The sequence below is a fragment of the Mustela nivalis genome (genome assembly GCF_964662115.1).
Source record: "Mustela nivalis genome assembly, chromosome: 4".
Lineage (NCBI taxonomy): Eukaryota > Metazoa > Chordata > Mammalia > Carnivora > Mustelidae > Mustela > Mustela nivalis.
The window spans coordinates 64,293,559-64,319,091 of record NC_139023.1 but is presented as its reverse complement, the minus strand read 5'-3'; the positions used below and the strand labels follow the sequence as shown (position 1 = coordinate 64,319,091).

General features: G+C 55.0%; 1 protein-coding gene across 3 annotated transcripts in view; it reads right to left on the bottom strand.

Annotated features, from left to right (window-relative positions):
* Nucleotides 1-25,533, bottom strand: part of SORCS2 (sortilin related VPS10 domain containing receptor 2) — a 423,267-nt gene that overhangs the window by 163,014 nt on the left and 234,720 nt on the right. For all 3 annotated transcript variants that reach the window (XM_082727495.1, XM_082727496.1, XM_082727497.1), the window contains exon 3: nucleotides 7,636-7,735. In XM_082727495.1, the coding sequence (XP_082583621.1) occupies nucleotides 7,636-7,735 (100 nt within the window). The remainder of the gene's footprint in view (nucleotides 1-7,635; nucleotides 7,736-25,533) is intronic.

Below are 25,533 nucleotides of genomic sequence, written 5' to 3'. Positions count from 1 at the left end.
CTGCCTGGTCCCAAAGTGTCTTCTGGCCCTGTCCCTGCTGGGATATCCCCACACACCCAGGTTCAGACTCAGCGTCTCTCTCCTGGATGTCCTCCCCAGCAGGGTCAGAGCCACCCAGCCGACAAAGGATGGTATATTTCTGGAGCTTGGGGCCAGCCACACGCCCGAGCACATCCAGGGAGACAAGCACGAGGGGCAGATGCAGTCCCTTCAGGGTCCCTGGTGTGCGCCAGGCACTGCCGAAGGTGCTACATGCCCTGGTCCCAGCTCAGCAGGGCAGGGACACCACTCCCTTCGGTGCTCTGGAACCCTGAGCCTTTGTCTCAGCCACGGGGCCAGTCGCTGGCCTTCGTCCTGCCTCACATCACCTAACCTGCAGCCTAGCTGCATCACATGGGCAATGTTATAATCCCAGTTCACACCTAGGCAGGCACATAGGGGACCCCGGGATCTCCCACCCTGTGCCCAGGCCCCTTCCTCCTGACCAGGGCTTGGGCCCCGGATAACAGGGAGCTGGCTGGCCAAAGCACAGAGACAAACTGACTACTTGCCACTTAGGACACCTTAAACCTACAGATCCCGGGCTCCCTGAGACCCTGCACGCAGGTGTCTGAGGACCCCACAGGGTACAGCCTGCAGAGACACTTGTGCAGGGCTCTTGCCCTCCAACCTAGGCCTGATGAGTCAGTGGTCACCCACCCACCCAGGCGCTTTGTGAGCACAGGAGATGATTTGCCTGGGCTGTGTCCGCAGGACCCAGGCTCACCTGACCTCCCTCCTGAGAGCCAACCACCACTGCCCTCTGCTGGGGCCTCAGATGAGGAAACAAGGCAGGGGTGCACCAAGTGGTCTGAGGCAGGAGAGGGAGGTGGAGCTTCCACATGGGGGGAGGCTTCTACACCAGGAAGGGGTGGGTCCTCAACTCTAGGGAGGTGTGGGGCTCTATGCTAGGGGCGGGGCCTCCACACCAGGGAGGGGTGGGGCCTCCACTCCAAGGGGTGGAGCCACCACAGCAGGGAGGAATGGGCTTCTACACCCTGGAGGGGTGGGGCCTCCACTCCAGGGAGGTGTGGGGCTCTATGCTGGGGGCGGGGCCTCCACACCAGGAAGGGGCATGGCTTCCACACCAGGGTGGGACTTCTACACCAGGAATGGGCGGGGCCTCCACTCTAGGGAGGGGCGGGGCTTCCCCGCCAGTTGGGCCTCAGAGCTAGAGACCAGGTTTATAGGCTAGCAGGCACAGGAACTGAGCGGAGGGCAGAGACACAGACAGAGGGGAGACAGACTGCAAGAGAGCTCCTGGAGCCAAATTTGAGATGGGAGCAAGAAAGGCTGACCTGTACAAGTAGACCAGAACTGCACAAGTAGAGCAGAACAAAGTGTGAGCTTTGTCCTTTCACACTGTGGAATTGCCTGAGGAAGGAGACGAGGCACAGGCTGTAGAACAGTGAAGGAGCCTAGGCCTCCCCTTGGCCACAGGTGCAACAGGCTGGGGGCTCGAAGGCTAGGGTCAGGGCAGCGCCGTCCTGCCCTCCTGGCAGAGCTCCGAGTCTAGAGAGCTTGGCTGAACAGCAGACCTAGGATCTGACTCGGCTCCCGGGCCTGCGCCTTCTCCCTAGGTTTCCCTCCCGCTGGAGGGGGCAGCCTCGTTGGCCCCCAGGACAGGCTGCTCAGAGGCCACACAGGGCCGTAGAAAGTGGAAAGGGTCACCTGGGCCTGGGGGCAAACCCTGACCCGGGGACCCGCTCCTGGGTGGTGTGGGGGAGGCCACCACATGCGTCTTGTCCTTGCGTCCCTTCACCCGCGAGATGCACAAAGCCTCACCTGGCAGAGCTGTTGCCAGGATCCGAGAGAACGCACGTGAGGATCCTTAGACGGGATCTGACCCATGAAGGGCCTTCGGAAACTCGGGCCCTCTCTCTCTCACTATCGGTGCTGCCTCTGTTGAGTGGATTGCCGGCTCTCTGAGACACTTTGAGCTTCTCGAAGGCAAGATTTTGTTTTGATTCATCTCTCCATCTGGAGTGCATGGCACGTGGCAGCTCCTCAAAAGCGTCTCGGGCGACTGAGCAGAACGAGCATGGGGATGGATTGATGGACATCTTGTCCCAACCCAGTGCTTCTCAAACCAGAAGCTGCGCATCTCCCAGGACAGGGCGGGAGGTCGGGGGAGCGGCGGGGGTGGGGGTGGGGGCATGGTACTGGCTGGGCCAGGGGGTCGCGGCATTTAAAATGGGAGCATTCTTCTGGGCCATCAGGTTGACAAAGACTTTTTGTTGAAAACGTGCATGTGTGTGTATCATCTTAGTAGTCACACCAACCCTGATGCACCACGGAGTAAAATGAGCGTTCATATGAATTTTTAATATAAAGCACAGCGCTTGAAAGTAATCCATGGCCCAGCCAGCACCCGCAGGCCATGCCTTCAGGCCTTAGCCCTGCGGCCCCGGGGTCTGTGGCTGAGTTAGAAATAACGCAGCTATCCAGAACTAAGGTGGGGATTGTGGACGGCATGGAAGGTCCACAGGGAATGTCTGGGTTCGGGCTGTGACAATAGTAGAAGGCCCTACCCATGGGCAGCGAGTCCATGCCACAGAGCTCTGACTTCACTGCAGGAGAGATGAAAACAAAAGGGGATTCATTTTGTAAGAGAGGTAACAATGTGGTCTCTTGAGAAACTATAAAGGGCTACTCCCTCTGTAATTGTTGCTAAATGGACTCCTAATAGTATTCGAACCTTCCAGCAAAGTCTACCCTCACCCTAACTGAAGAGGGAGGCACACGCCCATAGGCACCCCTGCAAATAAGGGCTGATCTTGCCCCAGATCAGAGTCACCCCCAGACAAAACCTTCACGCGGGAAACTGACTCAAGCCCTCCTTTCTTTTCCTCTCACGAAACGCAGCAGGAGACGTTCAGTTTCTCAGCATTCTCCCAGACCCTCAAGGTTCTGGAAGGTTAGAACTGTCTGCCCGTTCACCTCAGCACCCCAGTGCCCTGCGAGGGTCTCCAGTGCCATTAGTAGGTATGAAATCCAAATTTGTTTTCTGCAAGCTTGGATGAAGCGTCCTCTCCCCTTAGCAACAAGCACACAGCCTGGGGCAGCATAGGGCCTTGTCCCACATCCACTGACCGGATGGATGCTGGTGTTGAGAGGGAGCCTGGGGACCCAGCCGAGGTATGGGATGAACCAAACAAAGCTGGGGGTCTGCTCACATGAGCCTCCTCCCCATCTGCCCCTCTCCCGTTGGGAGGAGAGCAGCAGAGACCTGAACATCCGAGCTGGAAAGGGCTTTGGCGGATCTCTAGTTCAAACTCCTCATCTTATGGATGGGGAAACTGAGGCCTGGAGCAGAAAGAGGATCTGCCCAGAGTCTCACGGCTCCGCCAGCATTAGACCGAGCCCAGGCAGGCTGCAGTACGTTCAAGAGCTGCTGATTCCCAGCCTCCAGCAAAGTGGGCCAGACTCTGCTTGCAGTGATGTAGGGAATCCCATCTTCTCCCCAGAATGTTGCTGCAGGGTGCCTGGGGGGCTCAGAGTAAGACACAGATTGCTCCCGCATCTAGCACTCCCAGGCACAGGGAGACACTCAGTACGTTTACTGCATTGGTGCACGGTGAATGCTTTGCTGCCTACCAGCTGGGTGCTGGGTGAGCTTGGACCAACGTCCCAGCTTCCCCGAGCCTCTTTTCTCACCCCGATAGTGCAGGGGGTGACGTCAACCCCTCAGTCATGCCCCCACCAATAAATGAATATGATTAACATCCCCTTCTGGCCCAGTGCCTGGAGCACTGGGAATGACCACCATGGGGCTGGTGGAAGAATCAAGAAGCCATAAAGGAAGGGACCGTGCAGCACAGATGAGGAAGGGAAATTCTGCTTCGTAGGAAGTAGAAATCTCTCCCGCTAAAGGACAGCACCCCAATCCCCAGCCCAGCCCACGATGTCCGTATTTCCCAAGTCCTTGCTGAGCACTTGGGGCTGTCCCCAGTTGAGGACCTGGAGGTGAACACAATCCGGGCTCCACCAAGTGGTCTGCCCAGGCTGTCCTTGTGCCCTACAATGCTCCTTCATTAGTTCAAGGACCAGCCCATGGAGGACCCCCCCAATTCTTCCCTCTACCTGCTTTCCCCAGTCACTGCAGCTTCCCTCATCCCCAACTGGGACTTTTCTGCTCCTCAGCACGTTCCAACCCACATCATACAGAGCCTCTGTCCTGCAGAGGTAGCTCTCGGGGCCCGGCCCCTCCGCTTCCCCAGCCCCCATCAAATCCCAGGTATTTCCAGTCTCATGCAGTCCTCGCTCAGCTCTTAGACCCCACGTGACAACATGGGATCACAGGCAGGGACAGTGGACTTAAGCGCCCATGGTTGTCCTGCTGGTGAGCTTGGGCCTCTACTGGCCGCCTTCTAGCCCCGCAGGGCCTCCAGTGGGCCGTGCCCTTCTAGACAGCGGGCTCTGTCCCCAGCCCCACTCGGTACCAGTCCTACCTCTTCAGATAGAGAAACTGGCATTTCATGTTCTAGACTCCGAGGCTCAGGCCACCTTGAGCCCCAGACAAATGATTTGTTCCTTCGACACAGGGAGGTGTGGGGAGAAGGCGATGTCCACCTCCACCCCTGCAACCTGTCACAGACACCTGGTGGGGCCCTCGTTCCCCTGGGCCAGGTCTTGTTCCCTGACAGACCCAGTTGAGCTGACCCCACGTCGAGTATGAATCACCCCAGAACCAGTTCCTACCCTCACGGTCTTGGGAGGGTGGTGAGGAGAGGGCCTGCGGCAATTCTTTCTGAGGACAATGGCTCCAGGAACACTTGTTGGGGGAGGGGGAGGCTTTGTTCCAGCCAGGCCCTGCTCTAAGCACTGGACAAGTAGGCCCTCGTTTAATCCCATCAACCCACGAGTGTAGACACTACTGCTACCCCCATTCCACCAAGGGGAAACGGGGAACCAGAGGTTCAGAATTTGGGCAAGGTCACGGAGCTGGGGAGCTGTAGAGCTGGACCCAGGCACAAGCCCAGCCCCAATACGAGAGAGGGGCACCTCCTAGGCTACCTTCCTGCTCACTTGCACGTGCCCAGACTGCCTTTCGGTTCCCAGGGCTCCCAGTCCACCCTGCTCGGCGCCCCCGACCTCCCATGATCCAGAGGAAGGCAGCAGCCGTCACTGCTGTCTCTCTGCCTGCCTCCAAGACAGACGCCCGTCCCGTGGGCTAGCGCGTGTACCTCAGTGGGCCTATTGATGCCTTCAACCCCACCAGAGGGAGGCTCAGCTCAGTCCTGGGGTGTGTGGGGTGAGGGGCTGCTGTGTGAGAGGTCAGAGACAGAATAGAGGTTGGAGACATCTGTAAACCTGGACCCCACCTGCATCCGTGACTCAGCTTCCCTGTCTGGGGTCCAGCCGGCAGCAAGGTCCACGCTTTAGAAGGAGGAGGGCCTGGGGGCTTCCCTGGGGGGCCATGGAGCAGTGGATTCCATCCAGAGTTGATATGAGTGGGCAGGGCAATGCACTGGGAAGGGGGAGAAGGGGAGCAGGCCTCCCCACAGTCCACCCTCCAACTGGATGCCATGTGAGTTCCCAGAGTTGCCGTAACAAGTTATCACAACCTAGTGGCTTCAAACAACAGAAATGTGCTCCCTCTGGTCTGGAGGCTAAAAAAATAAAAGCAAGGTGTCAGCAGACTGCACTCCTATCTGGAGGCTCCTGGGGGGATGCCTCTTGGTCCTCTCCAGCTTCTAGACATGTCCCTCCTCCGTCCCCAGCCTCTGGCCTCACACCTGACCCGCCCCCCTGTTTCCAGGCCCCGTGATGGCATGGACGCACCTGCAGAACAAGGACAACCTTTCAACACCGTGAACCGCATTTGTCAAGTCTCTTTTGCCATGCAAGGTCACAGCCCTGGGTGCCAGGACTGGGAAGAGGACACCTCTGGGATGCAGTGTGCAACCCCCCCACCCCACATTGACAATTATGAGTGGTCAGATAGCTCCTAGATCACAGCCCCCTTCACAGATGAGACACAAGGGACCTCAGGGAGGTGTCACCCCCCTGCTGGGGGACACAGCACAGCTGGACTGAGTTCAGGGACATCCAGCCCAGACACTATCCCCCAGGCCTCCCTGCAAACATGGGGTGACCACAGCAACCCCAGGAAGGTGCCCCAGGCTCCTCGCACACGGGCCCCAAGCAGGTTGGCTTGGGAGGCTCTCACAGGTGCAGGAGGCTCTGGGGGTCACTCGTACAGCCAGACACGCTGCAGTTTCCCTTACTCCTGCATTCCCTCCTTCCATTTTTTCAATGTCGGCCAAGCCCGGGGTCGCTACAGGCCGCCACCAGACCCAGCCTTCCACCCCATCGATATTTCCAGGCTAAACAAGCAAGTGACCTCTCACGGGCTTCACTGAGCCAGGTGGTCCCGTCTGTGTTAGAGATGCCGTCATCCCCCTGCCTGCTTCCCTGTCCCCATGCTGCCCGCAGGGGAGACTCTCTGGGGAGCCCCATCCCTCCAGGGCTGCACGCATCGCCCAGTGGCCCACACAGATGTCACCTGGGGCCTGCCCCAAAGCCCTAGTCAACCTAGGAACCCCTTCGCCCCCCCCCACTACATGCATCATCTCACTAGCATTCCTTCCTGTCCACCCCCTTTACAGGCCAGGAAACTGAGGCTTGGAGGAGCCACGTCCCTGGCTGTTGTCACCACTGTCCACCCAGCCTCCCTGTGAAGTCCTCCCCGACTTCACAGCCTCCAAAACCCCATCCCGCACCTTCCATTGCTGCTTCTGCTCATGTCCCTTCTAAAGGGAGGCACAGCCTGCGGGGCTACACGTGGCCCCTTCCCGGGCACTTAAGGACTCTCTGGCTGGGGACAGACCAGGATGTCACAGGCTCTGTGTCACTTTGGCCTTTGGTTAAAAGTCCCCAGAATAGTCATCAGTGCCCGTGGGCCAGGCTCAGGCCAAGCGAGCACCAGGCTGTGGGGTCCAGTCTCCGATGTCATGATTCTCTGTGCCAGACGGGGTTACCCCCTCTTTCCCGTGAGGCACCTGATCCATCCAAGTCAGTCCCTTCCCGTGACATCAAGCTGCTTCTCCAGAAGCAGCCAAGCGTGCAAGGCCTCTCTGCCCTTGTGCTGGGGCCCCAGGTAGCTGGGGAGCAAGCACGGGTTTGCAGATGGGTCTTCGCACAGAACCAGGCGGCCACTGGCCACCTGGGAAGAACATGGATCCCGATTCTACAGCCGTCAGGAGACACGCTCAGACCAAGAACACAGAAGTGCAGCTCAGGTGGAAAATCGAAGCCAGATCAAGACCAAATAAAAACACCTGCCCAAGAAGGCGACTGCCCACGACCACCTTCCAAGGACCCCCCAAACCCAAGAGGTTCTTCCTCTTTCCCCAGTGCCCACCAGCCCCTGCTGCTTTGCCCCAGCCACTGTCTGTGGGGCTGGGAGAAGAGAGACGCACCCGCACAAGCACACACAGCCTTCCAGCGATGGCACAGCTGGCCACTGAAACACAGTCATCAGAACAGACTGCCGTGGAACCCAAAAGGGTGTCACAGGACACACTGTGGCCAGGAGCCCAATGCCAGAGCCTGGCTATGTGGCATGGGAATGTGTCCTGGCGCGTCCCTTACCTTTCTCTTGTTCGTAGGGCAAATGTAGAAGTTGTCGATGACGGTGGTGACGCCGGGCTGGAGGGTGAGCTTGGTGTAGGACGTCCCGAAGTCCGAGGACCTGGTGGGACAGGATGACAGGGGTCAGCAAAGTGTCCCTCCAGGTGCAGGTATGTCCAGCCCCACAGGACAGCCAGCATGGGCCACAGGCAGTGCAAGACCACCTCTCCCCGGGAACAGCATGACCCAAGTTACAGGGAGGTGACCAGACTCCCTGAGTATCCGAGGGCTCGCTCAGGTCTGGAGCGGGATGTGGGGTCAGTGAATACCAGCCGGTCTCCCCACCGGCTGACCCCCTCCTTGGCCTTCCACCATCTTCTGCCCTGTCCCTAAGTGTACCTTGGCCCACATGCTACATGCCTGTCTGTTGGGGAAGGGCCAGGCTCTTCTGCATCCTTCCATCTCTCGACTCCTTGAGAACCCTTAAAGACTAGATCACTCTGTCTCTCGTGCAGAGGCACCAAGAACGAGGAGAGGTCAGAGCAGGTAAGCTCCTGCCTGGGATCCCTCCGTGAACCTGTGGCTGATTCGGGAGGTGCAAGCTGGTCTGTGTCCCTTGCCGCTGGCCCCTGCTCACTCTGGAGAGGGTCCCTTGCCGTGCTGAGACCTCAGAGTGGCCTACTTCTCCGTTTCCTCCTCTGGTCCCTGAGCAGCTCCAGGAAGCTGCACCCTCCCCGCTGTGACCACATTGGGCTGGAGGACGGCAGGGGACAGCAGGCAGGACCGAGCTCCAGGGGCTGCCAGAAACCAGGCCCCCTGCCCCGTGTCTGCTAACCCACGCCAGGGGCTAACCCCTCCTCGCCTGCAGGCCCCTCTCCCCTGTGGTAGCATGCGGTGGGGGTGGGCAGGAAAGAATCTGTGGTTCTGAACCCCCAGCCCACCGCAGCGAGAGGGGAGAGGCCATCTGGGCGAGTTCACATCTGTGGTTTGGAAGTACCCGATGCAGTGGGACATGGAATCAATTCCACATTGAAGCTTACAACCTCTGTGACCCCAGAATCAACAGTCCTTTTTATCATCCCATTAACATGTGCTGTGACTGCAGAGCGAGGCTGGCTTCGAGCCTGAGGGCGGCCAGGTCCATCTGAGCCTAAAATATCCAAGATGTTGGGCTTCAGGGCCATCCCCGGGCTTCCCTATCTTCGGATGGGTCGGGAGAGTCAACCCACGGAGGGGACAGCGCCAGCAAGCAGCAGGAAGCCCTCGGGCCCGGGGCCTCCCTGTGATCACCTTCTGTATCATCACAGCTGAGAGCTGCCTGCCAGAGCCGAGCCCCAAGGCCAGGGGAAGAAAGCAGCTAGAACCCCCTCCTCAGGCCCCAGCAGCACCTTCCCTCTCTGGGGGCTGGATGAGGCCGGTGTTTCTTGGCTTGCCCAGTGTTGTTGGAGGCCGGGGCCAGCCTGGGGCAGCGTAAATTCCTGCCCCACTAGCACGTGTCCACAGCCTTCCCCGGGACGTCTTGAGTGCTTTCTGCACACATACACTTCCTCCCCACATCTTCAAGGGAAACTGAAGCTCCAGGAGGATGGATCATGTTCATGGTCCTGGTGCCTAATGGCCACCTGTCCACCTGACCCCGGAGGCCAGGTCCCTCACCAACCTCACGGCCACAGACCGTTCCCAGACCAGGACAGAGAGCAATCCCTGCCCCCTGACTCCCAGGGAAGGGGGCCTGAGAGGGGGGGCAGCCCCCTCCTTGAGGGGTGATCAGGGATGCACTTGGTCTCCAAACCATAGAGAATTGATTTATTTTGGGAAGGAGGGAGCCAGAGGCCCATTAGCAAAGATCCAGGGAATTTGAGTCTCCACGGAAACCAATGGTGGTGTTTCCCAGCTGGATGCATGGAAAGGTCCTCTGAGCCTCTTGGTCCCCAGGCTGTCCCTACTGCCACCAGCAAGCCGAGTCTAAGACCAGCCCACAGATTCTGTCTCCCAGACACCTTGCCATCCAGCCCTTCCGTCCATCCCCGACCTGACCTGCCTCAGTCCAGGTGTTTCCCCAGGATCCAGCCTCTCCCCACCTCCCCCCCCCCACTGCCCTTCCCCCTCCCGATCACAGGGGCCTACTCACACTCCCTCCAGGGCACCTGCTAGTGTGGGCCAGCAGGTGCAGCAGGCCTAGGGGGGCGAGGGGGCAAGGGTGATAAGTAAGAAAAATGTAACAGCCTCAGGGGCCATCAAGGGCTGGGATGACAGGAACTGCTGTCTCTGAGAGTTAGGGAAGACCCCTCAGACGCGGTGATGTTTGGGCAGAGGCAGGCAGGCAGGCTGGGGGAAAGCCATTTGTACCTGGCTAAATAATGCCCCCCGCCAAAATCTGTGTCCATCCGCAATCTGCGAATGTGACCTTATTTGCAAACAGGGGTTTTGAAGATGTAATTAAGTCATGAGAGGTACTGGACAAGGGCAGGCCCTAATCCAAGGACTGGTATCAAAAGAGGAGGGAATTTGGACCCAGGGGCACACAGACGCACAGGGAGAGTGCAGAAAAGGGACGCCAAGGATTGCAGGCAACAGCCAGAGGCTGGGAGATAGTCCCGGGACAGACTCTCCCTAGAAGCTTCCAGAAGAAACCAGCCCTGCTAAAACCTTCACCCAGAACTTTCAGCCTCCAGACCAAGGACAACAAATTTCCCTTGTTCCAGGCTAGCCTGGAAGAAGTGTGTGGGCCTCTGTTATGGTGGCCCTAGGAAACTAACACAGCCTTCCAGGTGGAGGGAACGGCAGGTACAAAGGCCCTGTGGACAGGCTAGCTCTGCCTCCTCCTCTTGGGACAAGGAAGGAGGGACCTGTTTGAACCCATTCGCCACTGTTACCAGCTACCGAGGCATCAGGAACTCCTCACCCTGAGGACAACGCAAATCCAGCTCCCCACTTAGCCATGAGCCCCAAATTCCAGGCCTCTTGTTGGAGGCTGGGGCCCTCAGTTCATTCACTCACTCACTCCTTTTTATCCAAAATGTGTTTAGTTTCTTAAAGCTTCCAGCACCATGCTCCAAGTAGGAATGCAAACATGTTCCCTGGGTCAGGTTCACTCATGGCACGCTTGTGTATGGTATACCCACTGTGTGCCAGTCATTTCCTTGCACTGTAAGCAGGACAGACACTGCCCTGCCCCATGGGGATGACAGGCTGGTGGGTGAGACAGAGAACAGACTCTTGGTTCCAGGGAACCAGCAATGCCAATGGACAATGGTCAGTGAAGCTTGGGAGACTCTCAGGGAGACGGGGACTTGGGGCTGCCCTCGACACCCCTGCCCCCGGCTGCCCCCACTGCCCATCTGACCATCCATCCCGCCCCGCCAACTCTTCCTGCAGAATCGTTCATGGTCGGTCCCGACATGCCTCCCTCGCCATCCCTCCCATTCTCCCTGCCGCTCGCGAGGGGCCCCTGTGGGCTACAGGCTCAGAGAACCGGGAGGCTGGCACAGGCTGGGCGGGCTTCACTGAGGGCCGGTGGACAGCTTCCCGGTGCTGATGTAACACATGACCCCAACCTTAGTGGCTTCAAACAGGACCCATCTATTATCTTGCTGCTTGGGAGGTCAAAAGTCCCATATTGGTCTCAAATGGGCTCAAATCAAAGCATGTGTACCATCCAGAAGCTCTAGGGAAGCCCCTTCCCTCTCCTTCCCGGCTTCTAGAGGCGCTCGCTCCTGTTGGCCCATGTGCCCTCCTCCACCTCCAAAGGGCATCCGCTCCACCTCCCAACCATTGTCAGGCCCCCTTCCTCTGGAGTCAGCCAACTCTCCTCACTCTGCCCCCAGGAAGAGTTCGGGGCGTGGCTCAGGTTCAGGTGCACAGGCTCCGCGGCGAAGTTCCTTCAAAGAGTGGGAGGCAGGGGCAAAAACACAGGGTAGACTGAGATGCTGCGTGGGACCTTAGAGATAGGGACCCCACGGCCTGCTGTCCGTGGCCCTCCAGTCACTCCCCTACACTGGCTCGGTGTCTGTCAGGTGCCCCAATGAGGCCCGACAGGCTCCCGGCAATGCGGGAGAATACCAGAATACCAACCACCAAGGTCAGCAGTAAATGGCCTGCCCAGCTCGTATCGCCATGGTCTGGCCTGGCCCCCGCCAGACACCCACCTCTCTGACCATGGGGCCTGGGGCTATCTCTCAGTGCACCGCCAGTAGGCGGGGGATGAGAAAGTAATTTATTACTGTGAATAAGTCCAGGAGACAGAGGATGACTAGCCTCACTGTCGAGCTGGAGAGTGGGGGCAGGTCTGAACCCAGACCCTCTGACCAACACTGCACCTAACACTGCCCCCTCCTGAAGTCTAAACAGATCATGCAGTGAGGACGGTGGCCACCGGGATCATGCAGTGAGGACGGCGGCCACCAGGATCATGCAGGAATCCACAGGCCACAGGCCGGGCATACAGCTAGCACTCAATAAATGCTTACCGGCTCCTATGGAGGTGCTCTGGTGTCAGACCTGGAGGCTGTGTGACCTCAAGCCACACATGGCCCTCTCTGGGCCATGACAGTTGCGCATCAAAAATGTGCAGGTTATAGATATGATCGTGTCTGAGCACCAGCAGCGGCGGCCCCAGTGGCTCTCCCTCCACCCCCAACACCCCGCCCGAGCTGCCCCAGTGACCCCTGAGCCCCTTTCTGCTAGGCCCTCTCCCCAGGGTGACCTTCCCAGCAGCGCCCTGCAGCCCTACCACATCCAAGCTCTCCTTTCATGCGTCCGGGAGCACAGAGAGTGATTATTCCAATCTGCATTTATTCAAATTAAAAATTAAAAAAAAAAAAACCCGACTCTAAAACTGGGCACCCAGAAACAGGAAAGGCAAGCTCAGTTGGAAAGTCGCTCTTTGCAAATCTGCTGCTTAATTGCTGAGTGTTTGTACATATTCACTTTTTAAAAAATGATTTAATTGAGCCATTTTCATGCTCCATAATTATTTCATTGGCAGGGCCATATGTTCTGCTCCCGCCCCTCCCCATCATGCAGATGAGCCCCTATCTCCCACCCAATCCCCTCCCCTCTAGCTAGCCTGGAAAACCACAGCAGGGGCAAAAGGGGGTGCCCACCTGTGTGGCTGGTGCTCCCACAGGTGCAGGGCCCTGGGTGAGGCCCAGACTCTGGGAGATGCACTTTCTTGATCTGTGAAAGGGGCCGAGAGAACGCCCACAGCACACACACTTGGGTGAGATCAGAGAGCACAAGGAAAGTGTACACGAGTTCAGCTCTCCATCCTGGCAGGAACAAGTTCCCAGCTCTCCGCATCACCTGGGGGATAGCAGTCCCAGCAGCTCCACATGGACCCCTGTCTGGTGTAAGGTGCAGGTGTGTGGACACACCTGTGTGCTCTGATGAGCAGGAGGCTGGGCAGCTCGTGTTTGCAAGTTCAGCCCGAGCGCCCGTTAGTCACTGTCTTTAGAATGCGGAGATCCTGCCCTCCCTCCAGAGCCCCACTAGCGAGATGGGCCGTGAAATCTGTTTCTGGCGTTCAAGGTCGGGGGCTCCAGAGGTGCCAACACAGAGTATGAGGTGGCAGGCCTCAGATCTCTCTGGAAACGCTGATCGTGCAAGGAAGGAACGGCCGTTGATGCTTGCTTGGTGAAACCGCTCTGATAGGAAAGTTTGCTGCCCGTTATCCCAACAACGGATGCTCTGTCCAGTCGGCTGCTCCTAGACTCCCTGCACATCATTTCCCCCAATAAACCCGATCGCTGTCTCAGGGTTTCTTCCTTGGCCTCACCAGACCACCACCCACCCTGCTAGGGTCATGGCTACCCAGACGCTGAGGTCACTGACAGTTTGTAGAAAATCCTGGGGAGACCCCTGTGGCTGGTCTAGAGGTTCCAAATTAAAATCTGCACTTGACCCATGGGGAAACTGAGACCCAGCGAGGAAAGGGACTTGTCCAGAGTTGTACAGTGATCCAGGCACCCACCGTGGGCTCTCCCCCTGGACCAGGTGACAAGTGAGAGGCACACTTCGGCAGCTGACATGGGTCTGAGCTTTGGTGGGATCCCAGCCGCATCCCATGTCTGTGATGTGCAGTGAGAAGGGACGCTGACCCACCTTCACAGCAGGGCTGTTCTGGTTCCCAGACACTGACCACTCCTGGGCTTTGATCCACTGCCAGGGTTTGTTAACACATGGACTTGAGGTCAGCGGAAGAGCACTGGGGCAGTGTGGGGGACTTCTCAGGCTGGTCAGGTCATTCAAGAAAAATCCAGAATGTGGCGGGAGACTCTGAGTGTAAAGTGGGGAGTCGCACGCCGGCTGAATGGGTGAGCTGAGGGGAAGAAAGCATCTCTGATCCCAGGGGGTACATGGCCTCATAAGGCGGAGAGCCACCCCAGTCCGCTGCAGCCACTGGGCCCCTCTGACATCAAACACCCTGCGTGGGGGGGTGGTTAGTGAAACCACGTGCTCACCACGTTACCACGACGCCATGCTCAGACAGACACACAGACTTGCTGACACAGGAAGGCCAAGTTCAAACAAGAGCGTGCCTTCCCATTTTACAGATGAGGAGACTGAGGCTCAGGGAGTAGGAAGTGACTTTTTCATGCTTAATCGCACAGACTGTCCCCCCCTCCCGCCAAGCAGTGCACTGATGCCTCCGGAGGTCCTCATGCAGCATGGCACCCCCTTCGCCAACTTCATTCTCCTGCAGAGCCGGCAGGCGGCGATTGCTAACCATCAGCAGTTGCCGTGTCCCAGTCAGGGGGTCGAGCTTCCGGCTCTACGGAAAGGAAGGGAACCCCATGGCTCCGGCTGGTTTTGTTTCTGGAGGTTTTAACATGGCACAAGGTAAGACCTTTGCAATAGCTCTCTTCCCAACTGGGGAGTGGGGGTTAGTCTTTAGAACGGGTTTCTAACCATCAGGCTAAATGAGGCCTGTGTCCCTGGGAGGGCCCCACAGTCACCTGGCAGGGGCAGGGATGTCTGCTGCTCACCTTGGCACACCAGACCCCATCAACCTCCTGCTGATGTTCCTGCTTTCACAGCCATTCTGCAAGCCCTCGGTTGCGTTGCTTCCAGGGCCCAAGGCAGGTGACCAAGGCCCCTCCCCTGTCCCAGCCTGGGCTGCGGGCTGGGAGCAGATGGGGTCATTAGCAGTGACTGGTGCAGGGAGGGGAGGTGTCGCTCATCTTAGAGGCTGCGGGTGACAGGTGGCCACTGGGACTGCCACCAGGTGCGGTTTCCCGAGAAGCAAGCCAGGGGCCAGACAGGACATCACTGTGTCTTCTGAGTTAGCTCAGGCAGTTGTATCTGGTTGGGGGAGAGGCTGGGTTTATGGCCAGGAGGGAGCGACTGATGATCCATGCGAAGGGAGCATGGAGGGGCTGGGGGAGGCAGCGAGGGGCCCTCCGGATTTTGTCAGGAATGACACAAGCCCCTCTGAGGGACAGGGCAGGGCAGCCCCTGGCCAGGACCAGAGGACCTTCCCGCTGCTAACCTCCCTCTGCCAGGGCCCAGTGGGAAGTACGCTGACAGAGCATTCTCCCAGGGAACCAACCAGCTTGGGAGAATGCTGAGCCCTTCCGAAGCCCAGAAATGTCATTTCAGATAGAAAACATCCAAATAGAATAAGACAAATCATCACACAGAAAGACTGGGCACAGACCAGATAACGTGGCTCTGAAAAGCTGTCCAACCCAGCCATGGCCTCGTGGTGGGAGAGGGTCGGCAAGGCCACGGTAAAGAGGGCCATCTGAGGCGGGGGCGAGGGCAGGGGGAGTGTGAGCTGCCAAGTCAGAGGGTCCGGGCCTGCCTCGGGGGGCTATGCCAGCTTAGGCTCCCCCTGGGACCTGGAATCTCTCCTTAAGAAAATTCCAGAAGTTTACCAATCCACTGACAAATGAAGTTTCCTTTCTCAATATGCCAACACATCCTCCACTCTTCTTGGCATCATTTAAAGATGATGGGACAAAAACAACAGGAAGTAGCTACAACAGAAGCGAGAAAAGAAGTTTCTGCTTCCACCATTGACGGGGGCCCTTTAACCTCTCTGCCCATCCAGCATTTGCTCCAAATGTGGTCACACTGATCGTACTGCGATGACAGCAGCCACACAAAATTCCATTCTGAGTTCAGGATGGTTGGCATTTCCTGCCGGCTGTGTGACATTCCATCCAGGCCACGTGACATTCCATCCAGGCCACATGGCGTTACTGACGGGCCATTCTGCAGGCTGAACTATGCCAGGCATTTCCGCAAACACCGAGTGCCTTCTACGTGCCAAGCGCTTTGGAAATTCACTTTTTTCTGCAGATTGCTATTCCGAGCCTCTCTGCCCATTATCAACAATGTCTTCATTACTTGAACACATCTTGGATTATTCCCGACGGTGATGTCCCAGGAGCAGGGCTTCTCTGCGAAGCTCAAAGCTTCTGCGTGGTGTTTAAAAAAAGGTGTCTTTGGATCTGAGAAAAAGCTTATAACTTGATATCTTAAAAACGAGGGGCCTCATTTATTCTTAGGGGGTCCTGGCACAGAATGATAACACTCTTCTATGCCAATGTGTCAGGTTATAGAATCTGATGCTCTAGATTGATTTTTTGAATGGCTGTTGACTACACTCAGTTTCTGCCAAAGGCAGCCCGAATGATGTATTAAGCATTTTAAAGAGGAATAAACGCAAAGAGGCCTTAGCGGACGAGATTCAGGCGATCTGGAGGGAATTCTATTTTTAAATGTTACAAGGAATATTTTAGTCCAAAGTGCATAAAGTAAGTAAGAAATAAGATGTAACACGAACAACTCTCCATCTCGGTAAACATCAAAGAACTGTTTATACCATGAAACTGGGAATAGCTGATTGAAAAAAACCTTCTTTATGGCAAAACGCTCCTGGAAGAGAAACAAAGGTTGATGTAATGACAAAACAGAATAGTTAAGCCAACAGCCTACAGATTTCCATTTCCAAACTGTGTCCCTAAAGTCACAGTCTCTGGGCTGCGGTTAAGAGGTCTGGGCTTGGGGACACCTCTCTCCTTTCCCAGTTTTGGATCTTGGACGAGTTGGTTCATATCGCAGAGATTGAACTTGTCTGCGACAGCAGGGGACAATAATAGAACTGGGGACGAGAACACATCATTGATATTTCCCCCCATGTCAAGTTCCACTCCAACCAAGTGCTTTGCATGGACTAGCTCACTTAAACCTCCCAACACGTGAGGACAGGGAGCACCGGCCCATTTTCTGGAGCAGGAGGCTGAGGACCAGAGCGTGGGAGCTGAGTGTGGCCGCGGCAACCTCGCCCCCTCCATGAGCTCTGCCCCAGACCATGCAGGCCCCGTGCCTTGCTAGCAGCCGCTTCTCAGACAGGACAGTGTGAAAGGGGGCATCTCCCACCTGTGCTCACAACTCCGGCGGCAGGTGGGCATGCAGAGGAAGCCAGCACACCCCTCTTCCCAACCCCAGAGAAGACTGAGGTTTCCCATGGCTCGGGAATTTTCCCTTCAAGGTCCGGCTGAGGGTGGGGGAGGAGGGTTGCCCCCAGCCAGCCTGCCAGTCCCTGCAGACAATGTGATTTGTGGTAGGGGTCTCGAGATCTCAGCCGGGATCCCCTTCCTTCTGGAGGGGCTGGAGATTGAAGTCGGCTCCGGGGCCACAGGACCAGCCTCAATAAAAACCGTGGACACCAGGGTTTGGATGAGGTGCCCTGGCTGGTAGTCCCTGGGATGTGTTGTCATACTGTCACTGCTTGAAGAGATAAGCACTGTCCCCCAGGCCCATGAGAGGCTGCCTGCATGTAGATTCGGTCCTGGGCCTTTGCACCCACTTTTCTCCTTCCCAGACACACACAGGGACTCCCCACTGCCTTCTAGGCTTGGTCTGGGTTTCCCTCCCTGAGGCCGGTGTCCTGGGCCACTCTCCCATGACTTTCAGCCCCCTTTCTCGCTGGACTTTTATCCAGAGCAAGCATTGCTACCTGGTGTTATACACGTGTTTTGGGACGGTGCGGTCTGTCTAGAACATCAGCTCCTGGGAAGAGAGGACCTGTGGTGGGTACCCTTCATCCTGGGAAGCCATCCCTGTCCCGAAGACCCCACTGGGCGTGAGCCAGGCTTGTGCTCCATCCCACTAGTGTTTGCCCCACCTGCTGACAGTCCTTCCTCCCCCACGCCCGCTGCAGTAAGCTGGGTCACAAGACAAGGGCAAATTGGGGTGGCCCAATCAGGGCACCTGGGCTGTCCCTGAGTCCCAGCAGCACTGTCCCCTGCTCCCAGCCCCAGCAGCCAGTCAGGGCAAGTTTGCTAAAATGACTGAACAGTGCCCAAACAACTTCCTTACAGTAAAAATGTGTCCGGGAGCCGCCTGCCACCTCCCCACCCCCAACCCCCTTGCAGGCCCTGTCTCTGCCTCCTCCCACAGGCATCCCATGATAACCTCATGCACCTTGTTCTCCGGGCAAGAGAACAAAAGCAGGTAGAAATAGGAATTAGGAGAAGTATGTTCTGCCAAAGATTCCCATTTGAGAGTTCAATGAGGACAAGAGGCCTTCAAGCCCATGAAAATTATGAGTCAAGCCCTTCTCAGCAAAGGTGCATCATTCAGCAAGCATGCGGGCTGATTGCTCTGACCACAGGTCTGCAGAGCTGGGAGAGGTGGGGGCGGGGCGGGGGGCACTGCAGAGCACTGGGCCAGGCTGCCATCAGTGTCTCCTTGGGAGCATGTGGGGGTCTCTGGGGACTGGGCACTCTCACCCCACAGACGGTACCTGTCCTAGCGTTGCACAGACAGGGCTGCTGGTCCCTGCCTAGAACCAGCCCTAGGACACTTGGCTGGGTGGTGAGTGGACTCCCTGACCTCCAGGCCACATGAAGGGGGACCCTTCATGGGCATGTTACCCCTAGAATCAAGCTGAAGCCATGGTCCCCCTTCTGGGGGTGCTTCTGCCCGTGAAGTCATCTCAGCAAGCTGGGGCATGGGGCCCCAGCCAGGCACCAGCCAGGAAGGGGCTGTGGCTGGAAGCCTTGCGCATCTCCAGCAAAAGCATTTTTAGAAGTCATGCAACTTGCACTATAGCTCAGATCCCACTTCTCCAAGTGCTCTCGCTCTGGGAACACAGGCCCCATTGCAGACTCCAGGAAGCCAAGGCTCAGAGAGATTCAGTGACTTGCTCAGAATCCCACAGCAAACAGGTGGCAAGGCTGGTGGGCCCAAGTCTGTCAGATCCTACAGCCCACAACCTCCCCGGTCCACCCAAGAGAAAGCAGTGGTTCTGGTCCTCAGAGGGGTTCCTGGGTCTGGGAATGGTGCATGGGCTCCCCTCACACACTCACCTCAAAGGTAGCCCATAGGGGCCGAGAAGCCACCAAAGAAAAGGAAGAATTTGAGGTTCTAGCCCCTGAAGTGGCCCAGCCAAGGTGCCATGGTCACTGAGAGGGTAAGTGCCTTTGGAACAGGTTCTGATGTTGGAAGAAGAACTCCCCCCGCCAGCTGGGGTTCTGTCGGTATAGAGATGTGGGGTCCTGTCCATATAGACATGTGGGGTCCCACCCTTCCGGTGGGGCTCCTACTCACCACACCTGCGTGAGTGCCCATCAGCAGAGGAGGGGGCCTACTCCTCCACGGGAACGTGCATGAGTGCAGTGACCACGTGCCTGAGTGGGTCTTGGAAGGGAAGGGAGAGGAGGAGGAAAGGTCCTGCCCTTGGAAAGCCAGGGGGTGGGTATGAAGGGGTCGGTAATGATGGGGTCTGAGGGAGCTGAGTTCTCAGGGGCTGATCCTGTGGGTCCCCACTATAGACAAGGGTTGTGCCTTGTGGTATTCTGGCCTTGTTTCTGGTGACACTTTCCATCTGCGTCCCTCAATGTCTATCCACCCATCTATCTATTCAGCCATTCTTCCATCCACTACCCACCTGTCCATCTGTCTGTCCATCTATCCATTCTTTCATCCACCTCTCACCTATTCTCCAATCCATCCTTCCAACCATTCTTCCATCCACCACCTGCCTTTTCATCCATCCATCTAGCCAACCATTCTTCCATCCAAAATCCACCTGTCCATCTGTCTGTTCATCTATCCATTCTTCCATCCACCACCCACCTGTCCATCCATCTACCCAACCATTCTCCTATCCACCACCCACCTGTCCATCTGTCCATCCGTCCATTCTTCCTTCTTTCCTTCCATCTGTCCAACTCATACCCCATACATTCCCAGGTACCTGCTGTGTGTCTGACCCTGGGCTGGGCTCTGAGAGGGGGACACAGAGATGCTTTGGAGAGGCACTGCCACCAGGAGCACAGATGTTTGATGAGTGACTGAGTGAGCCTTAAAGATGCTCTACCAGTAACTGCATTGCCTGTTGAGGCCATCGTTATGTCTCCTAGATCCCAGCACCCATTACTGACTTGATTCCAGAATGTGACTCAACTTCTATTTTAAAAACACCAGGATGTCACTGTGCTGTTCTTCATAGGAAGCATGCCAATGAATCCGCAGGGCCCACAGTGCTGCCACGCAGGGGACACTATATACCTTCAACAACCACACACCACCTTGCAAGGACCTGCTCACGATGGACATGTACAGATCAGACCCCAGAGTGATGTCAGTTCTCTCTTTCCCTCCACATGGAGAGATACCCCCCCCCCCAAGGACAGATTCTTAACTGGAAATAGGCCAGCCCAAAGCTTGTCTGAATTTTCCGTGTCTGAGCATCTAGGGGTGTGGCAGACAGCTGACGCCGGGATTCCAGACAGAATGAAGGAGACGAGCTCAATTTGTCAGCAACAAGAAGAAACGAGCTGTTCTGGTGCCTGGGGTCTGGCTCTCTTTCTCTCTCTGGGCATGAATCTCTGGTCTCTTATGGAACCTCAGATTCTGTCTCTGTCGCTCTCTGTGTTCATATCTCTCTGTGCATTCTTTCTCCATCTCTCTGTGTCTCTCAGAGTTCTTCCATGGGGCACCTCTGTCCCTGTGTTTCTAGGCCTGTCTATCTCTGTCTCTCTCTACATGTGATTTTCTGTGTGAGTCCTTTTCTCCTTCATTCACCCCTTCCACCTTCCCTGTTCCCTTTCTCCTGAGATCATCTCAAGAGGAGATGTCCCATGATAGAGAGGTCTGGGGACAAGGTGTGACCATCTCTCAGGGGTCACAGGGAAAGCAGGACACTGGTTCTGGCTTCCCCCCTTCGTGGTGGGTTCACCGGATGCCAGGGCTTCCGATCCCACGGAGCTGATGTTATAGAGGGGTGGTCAGATAATAAGTAGGCAGAACAAACATCTATTGTCAGCTGGTGCTTGCTATGAGTCACAGAATAAGGGGCAGAGAGTGAGGGGTTACTATTTCAGAGTGACACAGGATGCTCTCCCACCAAGGTGACATTTGAACAGAGACTAGAGTGCGTCGAGAAGTCAGTCCATGTGGGTGTCTGAGAAAGAGAAGAGCACGTGCCCTGAGGCAGGACTCCCCAGCTGCCTTTCCTGGGCAGGTTGCTCATGGAACCAGACATGGTTCCTTCCTGGCTTCCATGCTCAGGCCGAGAGCAGGCCACCAGTGGAATCAGATTGTGTTTTGAAGCCAGAGTTCTTCAGATCTCAACTTCTGGTCTGGCCAACTTTGTGACTGACAGGGGCAGAGGCCTCCCTGGGGCAAGTCAGCAGGAGGATGCCACATGCACACACGAGCTGCTGACAGCTGGGGCGGGCAGGGCCACCTGTCCTGTCTTTGGGGCCTGAAGCAGGACTCTCCCAGACTGGGCTCTGGAACATTCAGTAGGAATATCCTTGGCCTCCTTCCATCTGCTCAAGCTTCCCTGTCATTCCCACACTATGGCAGGCTCTTGTGGCCCCAGGGGAACAGAAGGCCTTTCTGTCCCCACCAGTTTCAGTCTGGGGCTGTGGACACAGCAAGGCCGCTCAACGATCCGGCCGCTGGGTGAAACCCCACATTACGAGACATCTGTGCACTTTCTTCAAACATCACATCCACACTAATAAGGCAAATAAACACGGCATTTAAAGATCAGAGGCAGTGCAGTTACAGCCTATTAAATTAAATTCACCGTCAAGGGTGAAAGAGAAGATAAACTGGGATTATTCCAGTCATGGCAATTTAAAAAAGAAAAAAAAGAAAGGAACACTTAGAGACATAATTTTGTGGTCCCTGAAGCCGTGACAGCAGCCGCTGCCAGAGCTGGTGGTTTGGAAAGGCAGCTTGGCTCCCTCCCCACACAGAAAGTTCCCTCCTGAGTCTGCCCCTGTCCCCCAGACCTAAGACACACCCGAGTCCGTCCCTGAACTCCGGGTCCTGGGACACACCCCATCAGATAGAATCCTGTAGAACCTACAGGAAGCCTTCTGCTTCTGGTCACGTCTCCAACAGAGGCTGGGTCTCCTCCATGGTTCCAGCTCCTACCCAGGAGGCCCACCCTGATTCTGGCTCCTGCTGGGGGGCCTGGGTCCCGAGCTGTATGACAGTCACCATCTCCCTTCATTCCTCTGCCCGAGAGGTGGCAGCGAGGCACTCAACCTCACCTGTCTCTATGTAACCCAGTCTGTGCTATGTACTTCACACAGGACTGATCTCCTGCTTTGGCTTTGACAGAGGTCGTCTCCGATGAAATTCACAATGACCCACAACATGCTATTATGTACATTGTGTGTCCACACCACAGTCCTGGGGTCCTTTACTATCCTACACATAGTTCAAGACACACTGTGCACGTGATGGTCTTCCCCAGGACAGCTTCCCAATGATTAATTTCTCACTGGCCCAACTGATGTTAAGCTTTTTGTCTTTTCCAATTTTGTTTTCTTTCTATAGTGTTCTCTATCCTTATATCAATCCTTTGGGCTTCTCCTCAAAGCTCAGATGCACAGTACTGCCGTTTTTTTCATGCAGTGAGAACAGCTTTGTTGTTTAATTTCTGATTATATAAATCACACTTGTGCACTACAGAAACCTGAGTGATGCCTACATATAAAACAGAAGTGTAAACTGCGTGAAATCCCACCATCCCGACACATCAACTGTTGCAGGCGGGTTGGGGAGGGGCGATCTGACCGGTGACCATCCTTTGGCTCCCCTCCCTTCTCCTCTCTACTCCCTTTCTACACATTTTATAAAATTCAATCACCTTCTCTGCCTCACCCACAAGGCTTCCCTCCATCCACACCCAGATGACCAAACTCAACCAAACCTCCCAGGGAGAACCCATTCAGATCCTTTCCTGAGCTCACGTACTTACACACACAAACACACACCTCTGTAGAGCAAGCTTGTTTTGCTGTTGGTTGGTTTTGTTTCATATTAAGCAAGATGACATTATCTCCCACCTCTATCCTGTTTTCTCACTTATTACTATGTACCTCAACAGAGTGGGGGTGGGAAGAACATACCTCAACATAACAAAGGTCATGGATGAGGAGCCCACAGCTGACACCATCCTCCATGGTGAAATGCTGAAAGCTTTTCCTCTAATATCAGGAATAAAATGAGGCTGCCCAGTCTCAAACTTTTATTCAACTTTAGTAATAGAAATCCTAGCCAGTGCAATTAGGCAAGATAAAGAAATAAAAGGAATCCAAGTCAGGAAAGAAGTAAATCTTTCACCAGCTGCAGATTACATGATAATGTATGTAGAAAACCCTAATGACTGCATCAAAAAAACCTGTTAAAACCAATAAAAGAGGGGCACCTGGGTGGCTCAGTGGGTTAAAGCCTCTGCTTTCAGCTGGGTCATGATCCCAGGGTCGTGGGATTGAGCCCCGCATTGGGTTCCTGGCTCAGTGGGGAGGCTGTTTCCACCTCTCTCTCTTTGTCTGCCTTTCTGCCTACTTGTAATCTCTGCCTGTCAAATAAATAAACAAAAATCTTTTTAAAAAAACAATAAAAGAATTTAGTAAAGTTGCAGGATACAAAATCAATGCTTCAGACGTTGTTACATTTCTATCACAATAATGAACTATCAGAGAGATTAAGAAAACATTCCCATTTACAATTCTGCCCAAAAGATTAAAATGCCTAGGAATAAATTCAACCAAGGTAATGTAAAGAACTCCTTATTAAAAACTATAAGATGTGAATGAAAAAGTTGAGGAAGACACAAATAAATGGAAAGATATACCATGCTCATGGACTGGAAGATTTAGTATTGTTCAAATGTCCATACCACCCAAAGCAATCTACAGGTTAAATGCAATACCTATCAAAATTCCAATGACATATTTTTTAAAAATAGAGTAAAAAATCGTCATATTTGTGTGGAACCACAGAAGACCCCCAAATAGCCAAAGCAAACTTGAGAAAGAAGAACAACACTGGAGGCATCACACTCCCTGATTTCAAACTCTATTACAAAGCTATCATAATTAAAACAATATGGTACCAGCACAAAAACAGACATATAGATCAAAAGGACAGAATAGGGAGCCAGAAATAAACCCACACATATGTGGTCAGTTAATTTGCTACAAAGGAGCCAAGAATACATACTAGGGAAAGACAGTTTCCTCAATAAATAGTGTTGGGAAAACTGGACAGTCACACACAGAATTACGAGTCTGAATAGACACTGATCCAAAGAAGACATACAGATGCCCAACCGGTACATGAAAAGAGGCTCCATGTCCCTCTTCAGGGGAATGCAAATCAAATCCAAAATGTGGGAAATGACTTCACACCTGTCAGAATGGCTAGTATCAAAAAGACAAGAAATAACAGCAAGGATGTGGAGAAAGGGGAATCCTGTACATAACTGGTAAAATGTAAATTGGCATAGCCACTAGAAAACACAAACGTTCCTCAAAAAATTAAAAATAGAAAGACCACATGATCCAACTCGATATCACTTCTGGGTATTTACCCAAAGGAAGGAAAAAACACTAACTTGGAAAGATATCATGGCGACATTATTGACAATAGCCAAGACATGGAAGTGTCTAGCGATGGATGAATGGACGCATACCCACACACACGAATACTACCTAGCCCTAAAAAAGGAAATCTTGCTACTCCTGACGATATGGATGGACCTTGAGGGCATTATGCTAAGTGACATTAAGTCAGACAGAGAAGTACAAATACACTATGAGTTCACCTGTACATGAATCAGGAATGAAGGCAGGAAGGAGGAAGAGAGGGAGGCGAGAGATGGGTGAACTGTCCTCGGGCACCTGCTCTGCTCCCTGTGACCTAGCTTCTTTTTTTCCTCATCGGGCTGTAAGAAACATCCCATCTGTGGAGCCTGACATCCTGCCACTTTCCCGCTCTGGGAGAGATGAGCAGGCGTGGCAGTGAATGTCCCATGTCTACTTCCCTCGGCTCTCAGCACCAAGAACACATGGGCCACCCCCTTCCCTGGCAGAGAAGAGGCTCACTCTCTGTCTTATCTGCACATCTTTGCGGGCTGGGAGACAATGACCCTGCCCCCGCTCTGCCTCCCCGGGCCTCAGCATCTTCTCACCAGTTAGCAGGTGCACGGGGCTGCTGTTCTGGGAACATCTGCCTCACTCCCCAGCCCTTCCATTCTCCACCTCCTGCCACTCCCAGCATACAAGAGCTTTCCAGAAACACACCAGAGGCAGTCACTGCGCAGTAATCCTGCCCTCATCCAATGTGTGGCACTTCTGGTCAATCCCCACTATCTGTTGATTTTGGGTTTGTGGCATTTTAGCCTCACACATGGTTATGTTTGATACATCGAATGGGTCTATGCCTTGTCTTAGAAATTCTGGGTTTCCGGTCTGGCTGAAATGATTGTGTATATTCTCTCGACTTTTCTTACAACACTTGGATGTGTTATTTTTATTTCCTTGACACATCTAACAGGTGCTTTGGCACAAGGATCCAACCCAGAGACCCAACCCCATGTTCTTGCCTCATCCCCCACCAGAGACTAGGCACAGCCTTCTGTTTTCCGAGGAAGAG